Here is a 17,018-nt window from a genome sequence, read left to right as displayed (position 1 = left end):
CAGGAGGCTGAGATCTGAGGATCCTGGTTCAAAGCCTATGAGGAAAGTCTATAAGACTCTTTTTTTCCAAGTAACTACCAAAGGCCGGAAATGGCACTGTGGCTCAAAGTGGTAGAGCACTAGTATTGAGCACAAAGCTCAGGGGCAGTGCCAGACCCTGAGTTTAAGCCCTAGGACTGGCGCCAAAACAAACAAAAAAAGACTGCATGCAGACAGATTTTCTTGACTCTCAGCTGCATAGCTTATGGGCTATTTTCCACTTTCAAAAATATTGCTAGGATCAACAATAATGTGCAAATGAAAGTTGTTGTGTTTTTTTTTTTTGTGGGTGTAGGTTTTTTTTTTGAGCACATTTGAAAATTGGCATTATGAGGTCATTCTGGTATGGTTCCTGTTACACAAGTATTGTAAATGAAGAGGATCATATTTACGTGCCACTGAATGTAGGGGTTTGTCACTGATACACTTAACGCGGTGACTGGAGAAGAACTTGTGCCAGGCACACATTGATAGGCGTAATAGTTAGCAATAAAGCGTGCCCCAAAGTCTTAGAAATTATACTGTAAGAAAGGTGCACGGGGGTTGGGAAGGTGGCTCAGTGGTAGAGTGTTCACGTAGCACACATGAAGCCCTGGGTTCTATTTCTCAGTACCACATAGACAGAAAAAGCCGGAAGTGGTGCTGTGGCTCAAGTGGTAGAGCGCTAGCCTTGAGCAAAAGAAGCTCAGGGAAAGTGCCCAGGCCCTGAGTTTATTAAAAAAAACATTAATTTTGGTGTAATATTAGATGTCATCTCAGGAGCAACATAATCTAATAGTGCTTTCTTTATTTAAGTGGACATTTTGAAGATAGAGAATAAATATATTTGGCCATAATACGACCACATGCACATAGACAGCCCTGTTTTTTTCCTTGGTCATTTTTCAGATAAGAGTTTTTTGCCCAGGCTATCTCCTCTTCTGTTCTCCCAATTTCCTCCTGAGTAGCTTGGATTATAGATGTGAGCCACTGAAATCTTTTTTTTTTTTTTTTTTAATGTAACTGGGTTATTAGTACTCTGCCCTTCCGTGGGGATGGTATGGTAAGATATGAAAATTCACCTTATGAATACCTTCAGTAAGGGAATTCCAGATGACTTTGATTTTTATGCGGGATTGCATACACAGAAGGCATACAGAATTCTAAGGAAGTGAATTCTTGCTAGAAAAATGTCCCATTTATCGTGCTATTGTACTAGTGAGCTGATACAGCACTGGCAGAATTACAATTGTGCTGTGTGTTTTTGTTTTCATGGAGCCAGATTATTGTCATTTAAACCCAAAAATACTATATTTTGGAAAATTGATTAAGTAAGTGCTAACCTGTTCCTGTCTGCCCTCTCCCCCTCCCCCTTGCCTTTTTATTGTTGTGGCCATATGAAAACCAGATTCAAAAGTCATCATTCCACCTCCACTATTTTTTTTTTTTTTTTTATTTTTTATTTTTTTTTTTATTGTAAAGCTACTATACAGAGGGTTACAGTTACATGAGTGAGGTTATGAGTACACTTCCTCTTGAACATTGTTACCCCCTCCATTGTTTTCCCCCTACCATCCCCTCCCTCCCTCCCTTCCCCGAGGTTCTTTTTTTTTTTTTTTTTTTTGATTGTGATTAAATGATTACATAATTTCAAAGTCACAAGTTCATTCTAACTTCCCTGGAGCAAATTGTCTACCACAGTCTGTAATATATAACAGTGTTCACATGTTATATACCATATTTGTGATCAGCAGCATGAGGATATTTAGTAGTGGTTCAACCAGATGAGCGGGAGTTCTTTGTTTCTTAAGTCCTGTTAGTTTTGTCGTATCACCTAACCTTTTGGATTTAGCATCCACTTATGAGGGAGACCATGTACCGTTTGTCTCTTCGTTCTTGGCTTACCTCGCTCAACATGATTCCTTCTAGCTCCATCCATTTCCCTGCAAATGCCATTATTTTGTCATTTCTAATGGCTGCATAATATTCCATTGTGTATAGATACCACAATTTTTGGATCCATTCATCTGTGGTGGGGCACCTAGGTTGTTTCCATATCCTAGCTATTGCGAACAGTGCTGCAATAAACATGGAGCCACCTCCACTATTAACCTATCTTTTGGTTCTCTTTTGCAGGAGGTGTATCGAATTCCAAAGAAAAGTCAAACTGAAAAGGAGGGCACAGGTAAGCTTTCAGAGCAATCCTTCTGTTATATGCCAAGGCAACTGATAAGAACTTCAGCCAAGGGACAATATTGATGTGTACAAAACAGCAGCGTCTTTCCAGTTAGTTTCTATTGCAGGGTTCAATACTGGCGGCAGTGTGAAATGAAGAGATTGACTTAGGAAAGTGAAGTAGTAGGCGATTTGTAAAAAGTCATTCTCAGATCAGTGTTGGGGAAGCAGAGCAATGAACTTTGGTGAGACGGTAAGTCATTTTATGTTAAAGAAAGATATTGTAAAGGGCTGGGGAGCTGGCTCAGCGGCAGAGCGCTGGCCTTGCATGCCTGAGGCCCTGGGTTCGATTCTCAGCACCACATAAGCAAAAGGAAAAAAAGCCGGAAGTGGCCTGTGGCTCAAGTGGTAGAGCACTAACCTTGAGCTGAAGAGCTGAGCGCCCAGGCCCAGAGTTCAGGCCCCACGACCAGACCCCCCCCCCCCCCCCAAAAAAAAAAAAGAAAGAAAGAAAGATACTGTAAATAAAGAAGGCTAGTATAGCATCTTTGAACAGGCTGTATGTGTGTGGTGAATGTGAATACTGAGACTTGAAATCAGGGCCTGGGTGCCGTCACTGAGGTGTGTGTGTGTGTGTGTGTGTGTGTGTGTGTGTGTGTGTGTGTGTGTGTGTGTGTGTGTGTGTGTGTGTGTGTGTGTGTGTGTGTGTGTGTGTGTGTGTGTGTGTGTGTGTGTGTGTGTGTGTGTGTGTGTGTGTGCCAGTTGTGGGGCCTGAACTGTGTGTGTGTGCGCCAGTTGTGGGGCCTGAACTGTGGGCCAGGGCCTGGGTGCTGTCACTGAGCTATTTGTGTGTGTGTGTGTGTCAGTTGTGGGGCCTGAACTCTGGGCCTGGGCGCTGTCCCTCAGCTCTTCAGCTCAAGGCTAGCGCTCTACCACTTGAGCCACAGTGCCACTTCTGGCTTTTTTTTTTCTTTTTGCTTATGTGGTGCTGAGGAATGGAACCCAGGGCCTCATGCATGCAAAGCAAGCGCTCTACCACTGAGCCACCTTCCCAGCCTTCACTGAGCTATTTCTATCAAGACGATTTGAGCCACAGCTGTACTTCTGTTGTTTTTTGTTTTGGTAGATTGCTTGCCTAGCATGCTCAGTGCCCTGAGTTCAATCGCTAGCACCACAATAAATAAGTGCTTTATAAAATGATAATATATTTTTCCTTTTGTGGTCGTTGTGCTTTGTAAAAACAGTACCTTTATGCAGTTGCTATACTATTGACTATGCACTATTACAATGGAGGGGGGAAAAATACCAAATAAACTTTTTAAAAACCCTTTTTCCCCTAGTAACTGAACGAGGAAGGGATGTTGTTGCCTTCAGAGATCAAACAGCTGCCCCAAAGACTCCCAACAGGTCAAGAGAAAGAGACTCAGACAAACAAACACAAAATAAAGAGAAAAGGAAACGAAGGGGCTCTCTTTCACCACCTGCTTCTGCCTATGAGCGGGGAACCAAAAGGCCAGATGACAGGTAAGCGATGAGTCCGTCTCTTCCCAAAGATATGTGAGAAAGTGCCCAAGTTCTATGCATTTGGCCCTCTCAGCCTGCTTTTGCCATTTAACACCTGTGAATGGCTTTTGATCTTTTTGAATTACAAGTTTCTCTTCCAAAGTACTAATTCTCTTCAGAGCTAATCTGCATAGCCATACTCTGGACCTTAGAGACATTGAATTAGATTAATACTGGGTTATTTCTTGGCTCATACCCCTCCCTCCTTCCCTCCCTTTCTTTTTTGGTTGGTGATGGAGCTTGAACTCAGGGCCTGGGCGCTGCTGTCCCTGAGCTTTTTTGTGCAAGGCTAGCACTCTACCACTCTGAGCCACAGCACCACTTCCAGTTTCCTGGTGGTTAATTGGAGATAAGGGTGTCATGTAGACTTTTCTGCCCAGGCTGTGGCTTCTCAGCCTCCTGATTAGCTAGTGAGCCACTGGCATTTGGCTTATTTTTCTTTTAACTTTCAGAATTTGTAATCATCCTTAACAATAAGGAAGAATATGATGCTACTATATAGTACCTTCAGAATTAATTTTGTGGGTACATGTGGTACTGGTGATGGAACCTGGGGCCTTTGCACATCCTTAACTAAATTTTAGTATAACTTATTTTTTTTAAAGTAGTGCCAGTCCTGGGGCTTGAACTCAGGGCCTGGGCACTGTCCCTGAGCTTTTTTGCTCAAGGCGCATGCTCTACCACTTGAGCCACAGCTCCACTTCTAGCTTTTTTGGTGTGTAATTGGAACTGAGTCTCTCAGATTTCCTGCCTGCGCTGGCTTCAAACTGCGATGCTGAAATCTCAGCTTCCTGAGTAGCTGAGATTACAGGTGTGAGCCCCCAGCGCCCAGCTAGAGTGTGATTTGTAACCAATGGCTAATTGGACCCAGTGTGTTTAGAGGTTCATTGATGCGGTGCTAGTGTTTCCGTGGCTTCACATTTATCAGTAGTTGGCTATGTCCATGAACGAGTAACCTTGTGTCGTCGGTCTTAACTGTTTTCTTTGTAGGTATGATACACCAACTTCGAAAAAGAAAGTTCGAATTAAAGACCGCAATAAACTTTCCACCGAAGAGCGCCGGAAGTTATTTGAGCAAGAGGTGGCCCAGCGGGAGGCCCAGAAGCAGCAGCAGCAGATGCAGAACTTGGGCATGACGTCCCCGCTACCCTATGACTCTCTGGGCTACAACGCCTCCCATCACCCCTTTGCTGGCTATCCACCGGGGTACCCCATGCAGGCCTACGTGGACCCCAGCAACCCCAATGCTGGGAAGGTGCTCCTGCCCACGCCCAGCATGGACCCCGTGTGCTCTCCTGCTCCTTATGACCACGCCCAGCCCTTGGTAGGACATTCAACAGAACCTCTCGCTGCCCCTCCGCCGGTGCCAGTGGTGCCACACGTGGCGGCCCCCGTGGAAGTTTCTAGTTCACAATATGCGGCCCCGACGGATGGTGTGGTACACCAGGACTCCAATGTTGCGGTCATGCCCGTACCAGCCCCGGGCCAAGTCCAGGGACAGAATTACAGTGTTTGGGATTCAAACCAGCAGTCGGTCAGTGTACAGCAGCAGTACTCGCCTGCACAGCCACAAGCAACCATCTATTATCAAGGACAGACATGTCCCACTGTCTATGGTGTGACGTCACCCTACTCGCAGACAACACCACCAATTGTACAGGTAACTACTTCTGCAGCCTCTCCAGCCTTAAAGCTGGGCTCACGCCTATCATCCTAGCTACTCAGGAGACTGAGATCTGAAAAAAGCCAGCCCAGGCAGGAAAGTCTGTGAGACTCTTACCTCCAGTAAACCACTAGAAATCCAGTAAACCACTAGAAAACCAGAAGTGGCGCTGTGGCTCAAGTGGTAGAGTGTTCACCTTGAGCTGAAGAGCTGAGGGACAGTGCCCAGGCCCAGAGTTCAAGACCCACGACCAACAACAACAAAAAAAGTCTATTCATGAGATGTCAATCAAGTCTGGCACACAATTGATGACTTGTATATAGCAATTGAATTTTTGTTTTTGAGGGGAGGAGGTGTTAAATTAGGGCCTTACACATACAGATCAATTATCTGTATGTCTTTTGTACACACACTATAACTGTGTGTGTTTATATACACATATGTGTAATTTAAAATACTGCCCCCCAAAACCTAGCAGCTTAAGATAGTGTTGTTGTGCATGATTTCCATGATTTAGAAGCCACTTAGTTTGGCTGGCTGGTTGGCTGGCTCAGGATCTTCAGTGAAATGACAATCAAGCAGTTAGCCGGAGCTATTTGAAGACTTTACTCGACGGTCACATCTCATCAGACAAATGATTTATAAAAACAGTGTCTGTCATTGGGGAATTTGAGTCTCCAACATAGTTTTGCTTTTTTTTTTTTTAAGTTTTTTTTCTTTCTTGTAAATTTGGATGCTTAGCCACCTGACTTACTTTAGAAATAACATGTTTCGGGCTGGGAAGGTGGCTCCATGGTAGAAGTGGTTACCTCGCATGCACTAGGCCCTGGGTTTGATTCCTCAGCACCACAGATGCAGAAAATGCACTGTGTCTCAAGGTGGTAGAGTTCTTGCCTTGAGCTGAAGAGCTGAGGGACAGCACCCAGGCCCAGAGTTCAGGCCCCATGACTGACCAAAAAAAAAAAAAAAAGAAGAATGAACATGTTTCACCCTGGTAGTGGTTGTTCTCAAAACTGGGACTTGAGCAAAGTGTATTTCTAACAACTGGGGAGGATTGTAGTTCAAGGCCAGCCCAGGCAAAACACGAGCCCCCATTTCAGTCAGCAAGCTGGCTTCGTGGTACAGACCTGTGGTCCCAGCTATGTAAGAAAGGGTAAAGAGGAGGATTACGATGCTGGCCAGCTTGGTGGAGTTGGGTAGTGGGGAAAGGAGGCAGGCCAGGAGAAGTAACTAACACAAAAAGGACTAGAAGCGTGGCTGACGTGGTAGAGTGCCTCCCTACCCCTCACTTGGAACCCCAGGTCTACCAAAAAGAAGTTTTGGACAGAGTATGGTGGTGCATACCCTAATTCCTGCTCTTTAGGAGGTCTGAAGCAGAAGGATAATGGGTTCAAAGCCAGCCTGGCTCGCCTAGTGCAGCCCTGTCTCAAAGAAGTGTCAAGTGGATCTTAGCGATTTCTTTGCAGTCACACTGGAAGTAAATGGGAAATAATTATTTCCAGGAATTATTCCTAGATACCCAGAAACTAAAGCAATTTTAATAAATAACGTTTTTAAAGGCTTCGTTGATAAACAAGTCATAGCCACTGATTTTGGATATGGTTTATTAACTATGTAACATCAGCTGTTCTATAACAGTAAATCAAGAATTATGCCATTTTCCCTCTGTTTTCTGTATCCTTGTGAAAATGATTCATCTCTAGTTTGGGAATAGGCTTTGATGACAGACTGCCCGAGTTCCTAGGTTCCAACCCAGCACTTACAAATGATTACTCCAGATGTGGCTAGTCTTGTCACACTGCTTGTTATTATAGCAGTATCATTAGCAGCCTTTCTTTGGTGGGGGACTGGTGTTGAAGACTTGTGGCTTGAACTTAGGGCCTGGACCCTGTTCCTGAGCTTTTGTGCTGCTCAAGGCCAGCATTCTACCACTTTGATCCACAGTGCCATTTCTGGATTTTTGGTAGTTAATTGGAGATATCAAGAGTCTCATTGACCTTTCTACTTGGGCTGGCTTTGAACTATGATACTCAGATCTCAGCCTCCATAGTAGCTAGAATTATGGGAATGAGTCACCAGCACCCGGCAGGGAATTACTAATTTTTTTTTAATCTTTTGTGTTTGTTCCAAACGAGTACTGTACATATTTGTATCCAGATACAGACATAAGTTTAAAAGAAAGACTGATAGTGCATCTTTCAGTAAGATGATGTGAAACAGGAAGGCAGTTGATTTAGGCACGTATACATTATGGATGTCTTGGTTTTTGTAGAGTTACGCCCAGACAAGTCTTCAGTATATCCAGGGACAGCAGATTTTCACAGCACACCCGCAAGGAGTGGTGGTCCAGCCAACCACAGCTGTGACGACAATAGTTGCCCCAGGGCAGCCTCAGCCCTTACAGCCAGTAAGTAATCTTTCAGTTGTTACAAGCGCTCTCATTGGCTGCCTGTTGTCTGTGGAAAATTTTCTTTTCTTCTGTTTTCCCTCCCTGGTCTGTGTGTCTTAATTTATGTAGTCACTGGGCTTGGAGGCCTGGCTCAGTTGGAGTGCTAGCCAATGAGCAAAAGCATCAGGAATTGAGTTTGACTCCGGGTCTCAGATCTAAAAAATAAATTATGTAGTCATCAACTCCACCTGAGTACCTTGAAGAAGGTATACATGAAACCAGTCTGTCAAAAGCTCTAAAAATTCTATGATGTTTGTATTTCTGTTTACATATGTGTTTTGCTCCTGGATCCTATCCTTATTATTTACACTTAGTAACCATAATATTGGGTTGTTTTGTTTTTGTATTTTTGTTTGTTTGTTTTTGTCAGTCATAGGGCTTGAACTTAGGGCCTGAGTACTGTCCCTGAGTTCTTTTTGCTCAAGGCTAGTGCTCTGACACTTTGAGCCACAGCTATATTCTTTTTTTTTTTTTTGCCAGTCCTGGGGCTTGAACTCGGGGCCTGAGCACTGTCCCTGAGCTTCTTTGGCTCAAGGCTAACACTCTAGCACTTGAGAACAACAGCACCGCTTCTTGCCTTTTCTGTATAGATGGTTCTGAGGAATTGAACCCAGGGCTTCATGTGTACTAGGCAAACGCTCTACAACTAAACCACATTCTCAGTCCTGGTTTTCTTAAATTGATATATTGTATGAATGCTTTAAAGTAATAATTTTTCTAGACTGAAAGACCACGCATGGTAGACACCATTTTGGTATATACTTGTAATCCCAACATGTAGTAGGCTGAATCTGGAGGATTGCAAGTTTGAGGTTAGCCTATGCCATATAGTGAGATCTTGTCTCATATTTTTTCCTAGACTATTAATGTTTATTGAACAATAATGTGCTTAGTACTAAAATAAAAAACTGTACTGTATTCGGTGAACTGGGGCTAGGGGTATAAAATGATATATTAACATTTTGCTTTTATGCTGTATAATATAATATTGAGAGAATTTTTTGGTAATTCTGCAATTACATATGTAGAAGGATTTGGTAAAATCTTGATGAATGTTAATGTTTTGAAATAAAATGAGAAATAAGCTGGCATAAGAAGCAATGGAAAGCTATAAACAAGAAGATTGGCAGATCTGTGGTTTAACGAACATGTAATTCTGGAGATGGCTCTTGTAATCTGGATATAGCTTTAGATAGGCATGATTGGAAAATTAGTGCAGGTAGAGTAAAAATACTCTTATGTGGAGCCATTGGAGAGTAAGATGTAGGTGGTTACAAGTGGTACTAGAGTACTTGCTATGAGTTGAGCTCTCCTGAGCAGTTTGAATGTGAAGAGTAAGATTTTTTTATTTTTTCTTTTTTTCTCTTTTTGGTCCTGGGCTTGAACTGACTAGGACCAGGGCACTGTCCCTGAGGGGTTTTTTGCTCAAGGTTAGCACTGTATCACTTTGAGCCACAGCACCACTTCTGGTTTTCTGGTGGTTCACTGGAGATAGTCTTATGGACTTTCTGCCTGGGCTGGCTTTGAACTGCAATCCTCAGATCTTAACCTCCTGAAGAGCTAGAACTTCAGGCTTCTATTCCTGTTCTTTTATCTTAACATTCACACTAAGAGAAATGATGGTCCAAATAAATAACACTAAAAGTAGTTCAGTGTTATAAATAGTGCAGATAAAAAGGTTTGAAGGAAAGAATTATTTCCAAGTGGGAGAAGCTTTAGCAATTTAGTGAGTACTAAATAATAAGGAATACTTATCCATCTTTTTTTTTTTTTTTTTCTTTTTGCCAGTCCTGGGGTTTGAACTCAGGGCCTGGGCACTGGCTCTGACCTTCTTTTACTCAAGGCTAGCACTCTACCACTTGAGCCACAGCGCAACTTCTGGCTTTTTTTTGTGTATGTAGTACTGAGGAATGGAACCTAGAGCTTCATGCATGCTGGGCAAGCACTCAACCACTGAGCCACATTCTCAGCCCTGGGATATTTATTCTTAAGTGCCTTAGAAGCATAGGGGAGAAAGGGTCATTTTATTGGCCAGATAGAGGACTATGGGGATAGAGGAAATGAAACTTAAGTTGGGACTAAAACCCCAACTTGGTTAAGGTAGAAATAAACAGGTCTACGTAAAGCATGAACACTTAAGAGACCCATGTTTACTTAATTATGAGCAGATTTCATTTGAGTCTTTAGTTTCCAGTGCCTCCTAATTGTGTAAGATGGAATGAAGCTGAAAAATAATTCATTAATTGGCTTACTTAGGAGGGATAATGAAAGGATATACATCCTCACGGTAATTAATCCGCTCAGGCTGCTATGAGTAATACCATTTTAAACAACAGAAATTTGTTTTCTCACAGTCCTGGATATGAAGTCCAAAATCAAGGTATCTGCAGGGTTTGTTCTTCCTGAGCAGCCCCTGTGGCTTTTGGACTACTCCCTTCTTGCTGTGTCCTTCCAGTTCCTTTTCTGTTTTTTGTTTGTTTGTTGTTGTTGTTGTTGTTTTTGACCATCCTGGGGCTTGAACTCAGCCTGGGCGCTGTCCCTCAGCTCTTCAGCTCAAGGTGAGCGCTCTACCACTTGAGCCACAGCACCACTCCTGGTTTTCTGGTGGTTTATTGGAGATAAGAGTCCCTTAGACTTTCCTGCCTGGCTGGCTTTGAACTGCAATCCTCAGATCTCAGCTTCCTGAGTAGGATTACAAGCGTGAGCCACGGCCCTCCCTTTTCTCTGCAAGCATCCTCTGATGTCACTTTTCTTATTTATTTTTATTTTTTCTCTAAGGCCCAGACTCAAACGTGGTACCTGATGCTTTTGCTTATTGGCTACCACTCCTCTATCAACTGAACCACGCCTCAACCCCTGTTGCACTCTTCATATGGACATCAAGTCCTATGGGATTAAGTCCCTCATCTCGTGACCTCATTGAACCCTTCATTATTTCTTTCAAGGCCCTGCCTTCCAAACTAGTTACAATGGGGTTAGGGCTTTGATGTACCAAGTAAAATGGAGATCTGTGTAAAGTCCACCAGCTAGTTGGTAAAGGCTATTTAGCATTGTTTTTAATATTGGGCTATACTGCTTTAGATAAGCTGATGGATATTTTCCATTAGGTATGAACTAGGAGCTACTGTCAATTTTCTCATAGCTCTTAGAACTCTTTATATAGTCTTCCGGTTACTTATTTCTCAAATTATATTTTACCTTTTTTAAAAAGATCAACTAGGGCTGGGAAGGTGGCTTATTGGCAGAGCGCTTGTCTAGCATGCATGAAGCTCTGGGTTCCATTCCTCAGTACCACATTATCAGAAAAAGCCTGTAGTGGCGCTGTGGCTCAAGTGGTAGAGCACTAGCCTTGAACAAAGAAGCTCAGGGATAGTGCCAGGCCCTGAGTTCAAGTCCCAGAACTGGCAAAAACAAAAACAACCAAAAGATGTACGTTTCTTTCAATGATGCTTAAGAATTTTGTATTCTGTTGAGCATTGATTTTTTTTTTAAGTATATGGGTTTTCTTTGTGTGTGTGTGTGTGTGTGTATATTAGCCTGAAATGGTTGTGACAAACAATCTACTGGATCTGCCACCGCCCTCTCCTCCCAAACCGAAAACTATTGTGTTACCTCCCAACTGGAAGACAGCTCGAGACCCAGAAGGGAAGATTTACTACTACCACGTAATCACGAGGTAAGAGAGCCATGTGGGGTCCCCCCGCCCTGCATTCACGCACGGAGCTTGCAGCACCGAGACAGCTCTGTACTTCTTTACTATGTCCTATGTCTAGGATATTACATCAGCAAGAGGCAGACAAGGTGTTTGGTATTTTGTGCTGATCCTGGGCTTGAACTTGAGCCTGGGTGCTGTCCCTGAGCTTTTTTGTTCAAGGCTAGTCCTCTTACCACTTGAGCCACAGCTCTGCTTCAGTTCTCTGGGAGTTAATTGGCAATCAGTCTCACAGATTTTCCTTTTGCTCAAAGCCAGCTTTGAACTGTCATCTTCAGATCTCAACCTCCTGAGTTACTAGGCTTACAGGTGTGAGCCATCCAGTACCTGGCAAGCTACTTGGTTTTATTCCTCTCTTCAGTACCCAGCCAACATTACCTATCATTGCTCACCGAATAAGAATGATCTAGAGTCAGTCATTGCTGGTAGAGAGCTGTCAGGAGTGCAGCTCAGGGTGCTGACTGGTTCTACCCCCCTTGCATGTTGTGCTTTCTAACCTTGATGGCTAGAGCCCTCTTCCCAGCTATGACAGCCTGCCATTTGTTGCCTTCTTCTAGGCAGACTCAGTGGGATCCTCCTTCTTGGGAAAGCCCTGGAGATGATGCCAGCCTTGAACATGAAGCTGAGATGGACCTGGGAACCCCAACATACGACGAAAACCCCATGAAGGTGAGTGTGGCCTACACGTCATGGCTCCTGCGCACACAAGAGCCTTTTCTTTTGTTATGGAAGACCCAGCCTCCATGTCAGTCTTGGTTTTCTTTTCTTCTTATTCTGAAAACTATGTGAAAGTTCCTCTCTGTCAGAATGGAGGTTCAAGTTGAGAGAAAGACAAAAGGTGTTTATTGGGGGCTGGGAAGGTGGCTCAGTGGTAGAGCGCTTGCCTTGCATGCATGAGGCCCTGGGTTCGATTCCTCAGCACCACATAAGCAAAAAAAGAAAAGAAAAAAGCCGGAAGTGGCGCTGTGGCTCAAGTGGTAGAGTGCTAGCCTTGAGCTGAAGAGCTGAGGGACAGCGCCCAGGCCCAGAGTTCAGGCCCCACAACCGGCCCCTCCCCCCCAAAGAAAAGGTGTTTATTGTTATTATCAAGATGTTGTGCAGAGGGGTTACCATTTCAGAAGTCAGCTCATGAGTACAATTCTTTTTTGGGGGGAGGTAGTTTTTTGGGGGGGGATAGTTATGATCTGAACCATACAGTAAAGGTAGAAAATTGTACAGTATTCTGTAGGTTTTTGTTTTTGTTTTTAACCAGTCCTGGGGCTTGAACTCGGTCCCTGAGCTGCTTTTGCTCAAAGCTAGCGCTCTACCCCTTGAGCCACAGCACCACTTCTGGCTTTTTCTGTGTATGTGGTGCTGAGGAATGGAACCCAGGGCTTCATGCATGCTAGGCAGGCACTCTACCACTGAGCCACCTTCCCAGCCCTGGTCTGTGGTTTTAACTAAGGCTGCTGGACACATTTACACAGAGAAACTTGAGAATGAAAGTCCTATTTGGAATATGATTTTGAAGAGAAGAGATTCTTTTTGTTTTTGCCAGGACTGTGGCTTGAGCTCAGCCTCGCGCTCGCTCAGCTCCCTTCTTGGCTGTCACTACCACTCGAGCCATTCCTCCAAACCAGTTTTTCACTGACTGTTTTGGAGATGACGTTTCCTAGACTTTTCTTCCTGGGCCGGCCTTTGAAGTGGGATCCCCTAGCCATGTCCTCCCACGTAGCTGAAATTACAGGCATAAGCCACCGGCCTCAGCAGGAGTTAAGATCTTTTTATCTGGGCATTGGTGATATTTCACAAAAATGCATATCCTGACCTGACCAGGCCGTATTCTCAAAGTACCCTGACCATGGAATCCAAGTCATACTCTACTCACTGATTGAGTGTGTTTGTTCATGTGTCTCTCCACTTATGAGCACAAAGTAAAATGTTGGAGACTTGGGTGTGGTTTCTAGACTTCTTTGCCTTAGAGCTATTTATAATTGAATACACAATTCTAGAAAGACTAGAATGTGCTAGAATGATAATTATATGTGCAGTGAAACTAGTGGTAAAGGGCATGGGCGTCATAAGCCTAATTCAGTAGAGACATGTCATTTATAATACATCTGACCATCCCCTAAGTTCAAGTTCAAAGTTAGGGTTAAAATTAACTTTATCTGTGAAGGAAATAGATAATGGGGTGACTTAACTGTTAATTTTCTTGATAAGATTTCAAAGTTGGGAAGGAGTTGATCCATTTACTTGTTAAGATATTAGATAAGGGACTAAGAAGGTGGCTTAGTGGTTAAGTGCTTGCCTAGCATGCCTGAGGCCAGGGTTTGAGTCCACATAAAAACAAGAAAAGCCAAGAAGCGGTGCTGTGGTTCAAGTGGTAGCGTGCTGGTCTTGAGCAAAAGAAGCTCAGTGCCCAGGCCCTGAGTTCAAACCCCAGGACTGGCCCAGAAAAAAAAAAAAAAAGATACTAAATAAGTCTAGGGTTAGATTTAAATCTCTCCTCTGAGTTTAATTTCTTCACCTGCCTTTTATTCCTTTACTTTGTATTTAAACTGTGTGTGTGTGTGTGTGTGTGTGTGTGTGTGTGTGTGTGTGTGTGTTGGTACTGGAGCTTGAACTTAGGGCATAGGTACTGTCTGTTTACTCTTTTGCTAAAGTCTGATGCGCAGCCACTTGAGCCACCATGGCAGTCATGGTGCTTGAAGTTGGCCCAGGCCCTCTCCCTGAGCTGCTTTTGCGTTTATGTGGTACTGGGGAAGCGAACCCACCACTTCTTGCATGCTGGGCCAGCGCTCTACCACTGAGCCACACTCCTAGCTCCTTGAGCCATTGCAAGTTAGTTTTCTATTGGCTTGTTAACCCATACTTCTGTTTCACTTGCTCTTCAATGGTTCATCTGTATTTAAAATTTTATCCATTTATTTTATTTTATTTTTTTTGCCGGTCGTGGGGCCTGAACTCTGGGCCTGGGTGCTGTCCCTCAGCTCTTCAGCTCAAGGCTAGCGCTCGACCACTTGAGCCACAGCGCCACTTCCGGTTTTTTCTGTTTTTATGTGGTGCTGAGGAATTGAACCCAGGGCCTCATGCATGCAAAGCACTCTACCACTGAGCCACCTTCCCAAGCCCCCAAGTTTTATCCATTTCTTCTAGATTTTCCAGTTTATTTGAGTATAGGTTTTCAGTGTCTTTTATTGATTTGAGTCTCTTCTGTCCTTTTGGTCAAATTAGCTAGTAGGAGTTTATCTTATCCCTTGTCATAGTACTTTTTTAGTCTCCAATTTACTGGTACCTGCCATGATTTTTATACTTTCTTTCCATCTGCTAGTTTCAGGATTGGTTTGTTCCTATCTCTCGAGGAGTTTGTTTGGGTTGCTTCATAAAGTGGCTTGGGTGCCTCTGCTCGGTTTGTTATTGTTTGTTGTTGATATGAGCACTCATAGTTCTGATGATTTCCCTCTGAACACTGGCTTTGTTGTATTCCAGAGGTGCCAGTAGGCTGCGTCCTCATTTTTCATTCATTTCCAGGAACGTCTTGATTTCTTCAGTAGCCCAGTGTCCATTCCACAATGTGCTGTTCAATCTCTGTGTATTTGAGTATTTCCTGTTGGGGATCTTCTGTTGAGCTCCAGGTCAATTCCATTAGGGGTCTGATTAAATACAAGGAGTTCATGTCCGTTTTCTTGTGGGTTCAGGTTTGCTGTGTGTCTTAGGATATCTGTTTGGGAGAAAGTTTCATGCGCTGCCAATTATGCAGCTGCAGGGTGAACTATGGTGTCAGTATCTGTTAATGCTGTTTGCTCTATGGTGCCATTTAATTCTAAGGTTTGTTTGATTTCTGTATTGTTGAAATGACCTATCTATGGAGATGGGTGGGCATTAGAGTCTCCCTGTGCTGGAATCTAGTAGCACTTGTAGGACCAGAAGCATCTGGGTGTGCCATTATTCGGTACACACATTTTTCAGTTGGGGGTGTGTGTGGTATTTTAGGACTTAGAAAACCCATGTGGGTAGAGCGGAAGGGTGTGGAGGTGGGAAAGATGCCCTCATTCAGTCTAAGGAATGAAAGAACAAGGGAAGTTCCAATAAATCCTAAGTGAAAATTGAGCTCCCTTCAGGATTGAGCACGGCCCACCCTTGCCTGGTACAGCACTGAAGCCTAGGCTTTCAGTCATCAGTAAATCGGTGCTTGTGAGAATCCTGGAAGTGTGCAGAATGACCGTATACAATGCCCAGAAGAAGGTGTGCACTTGGCATTGAACCCAGGATCTTGCCCTTGCTGGGCAGGCCCTCCACCACTAGAGTGAGGTTGCCACACCAGTAGCAAAAACTTCGGGCTGTGAGACGGAGCATGTATGAGAGCCTTCCCTTCTCTGTTGGCCTCCCGTGTTGCTTCCTCCCTCTTGATCATCTTGTGCTCTCTTCCATCCCCCAACCCGTGGCGAGTGTGAAGCCACACCTTCACCATGCTGACTGGTTGTATGGTTGACAGTTCATTTACTGCTACTTCCTGCCTCAAGATTAACATTCCCTCACAAGGTATCCGAGTTGCCCCCTAACTGGAACTGTTACCTTAACGGGAGCGGCTGTGGAGGAGGATGTGTGGGTGGGGGAAGTCGTAAAAGGTGGGATCTCAGGCGGAGAGAGTTTTTCCAGTGGATGCTGCCATTTGTTGGTCAGTTTGCAAAATGATTCACGCATACCTACTCAGTCATAGCGAGGAACCAAGAAATCACATTTTAGAGGGATTTGTCAGAAGCCAGACCTGGGTAGCAAAGATGGTAACATTGTTGAGTGAGCATACCTGATTATCAGCTGGGGACCAGAGAAAAACACACACAGGCCTACACCACACTTACAGCCAGGTGTGTGGAGGAGGTGGGCCCCTGGCTATTATTAGCAAGACCTTTGTGTATACTTGCATGCATGCCAGTCCTGAGGTTTGAACTCAGGGCCTGGGCACTATCTCTGAGCTTTTGTGCTCAAGGTTAGCGCTCTACTACTTAAGCCATAGCTCCACTTCCAGTGTTTTTGGGGTTTGTTTGTTTTTTTCCCCCTGAAGTTAATTTGAAGATAAGACTTTCCTGCCTGGGCTGGCCTTGATCTGCGATCCTCAGATCTCAGCCTCCTGAGTAGCTAGCATGACAGGCCTGAGCCACTGGCGCCCAGCTAATGCTAACTTTTAAACGGGGACTTTGGGGGAATGAGGCAGGGGTCCTCAGGTTTTTCATGGTGATGGCAAATCTCCCTTTGGCTCTTGATTCCTTTGCTTGGTGTCCAGCTTAAATAGTCCTTTCCCATGCTGACCACAGACCGAGAAAAGTGGGGTTTATGAATGTCAGTCCTTGGAGCAAATGATTTGCCCCGAGGTCAGCCTGGGCGAACTTCAGTTCAGCCTTTTCCTCCTTCTCCCTCACGGCGACCTGAGAGCCAGGAGAGCAGCTAGACAAGAG

The 17,018-nt window shown here is 44.2% G+C and overlaps 1 protein-coding gene across 3 annotated transcripts in view; it reads left to right on the top strand.

Annotated features, from left to right (window-relative positions):
- Setd2 (SET domain containing 2, histone lysine methyltransferase) overlaps nt 1-17,018 on the top strand; it is a 70,625-nt gene that overhangs the window by 48,538 nt on the left and 5,069 nt on the right. The window contains exons 13-18 of one of the 3 annotated variants that reach the window (XM_042701479.1): nt 2,155-2,203; nt 3,534-3,717; nt 4,747-5,416; nt 7,692-7,826; nt 11,405-11,544; nt 12,138-12,249. In XM_042701479.1, coding sequence (XP_042557413.1) covers nt 2,155-2,203; nt 3,534-3,717; nt 4,747-5,416; nt 7,692-7,826; nt 11,405-11,544; nt 12,138-12,249 — 1,290 coding nt within the window. Of the gene's footprint in view, nt 1-2,154; nt 2,204-3,533; nt 3,718-4,746; nt 5,417-7,691; nt 7,827-11,404; nt 11,545-12,137; nt 12,250-17,018 lie in introns of those variants that run through there. The other 2 variants (XR_006151048.1, XR_006151047.1) reach the window with 2 other exon arrangements.

Source organism: Dipodomys spectabilis, unplaced genomic scaffold (genome assembly GCF_019054845.1).
Source record: "Dipodomys spectabilis isolate Male_0828 unplaced genomic scaffold, ASM1905484v1 ptg000292l, whole genome shotgun sequence".
NCBI lineage: Eukaryota > Metazoa > Chordata > Mammalia > Rodentia > Heteromyidae > Dipodomys > Dipodomys spectabilis.
This window is presented reverse-complemented; position numbering and strand designations above follow the sequence as displayed.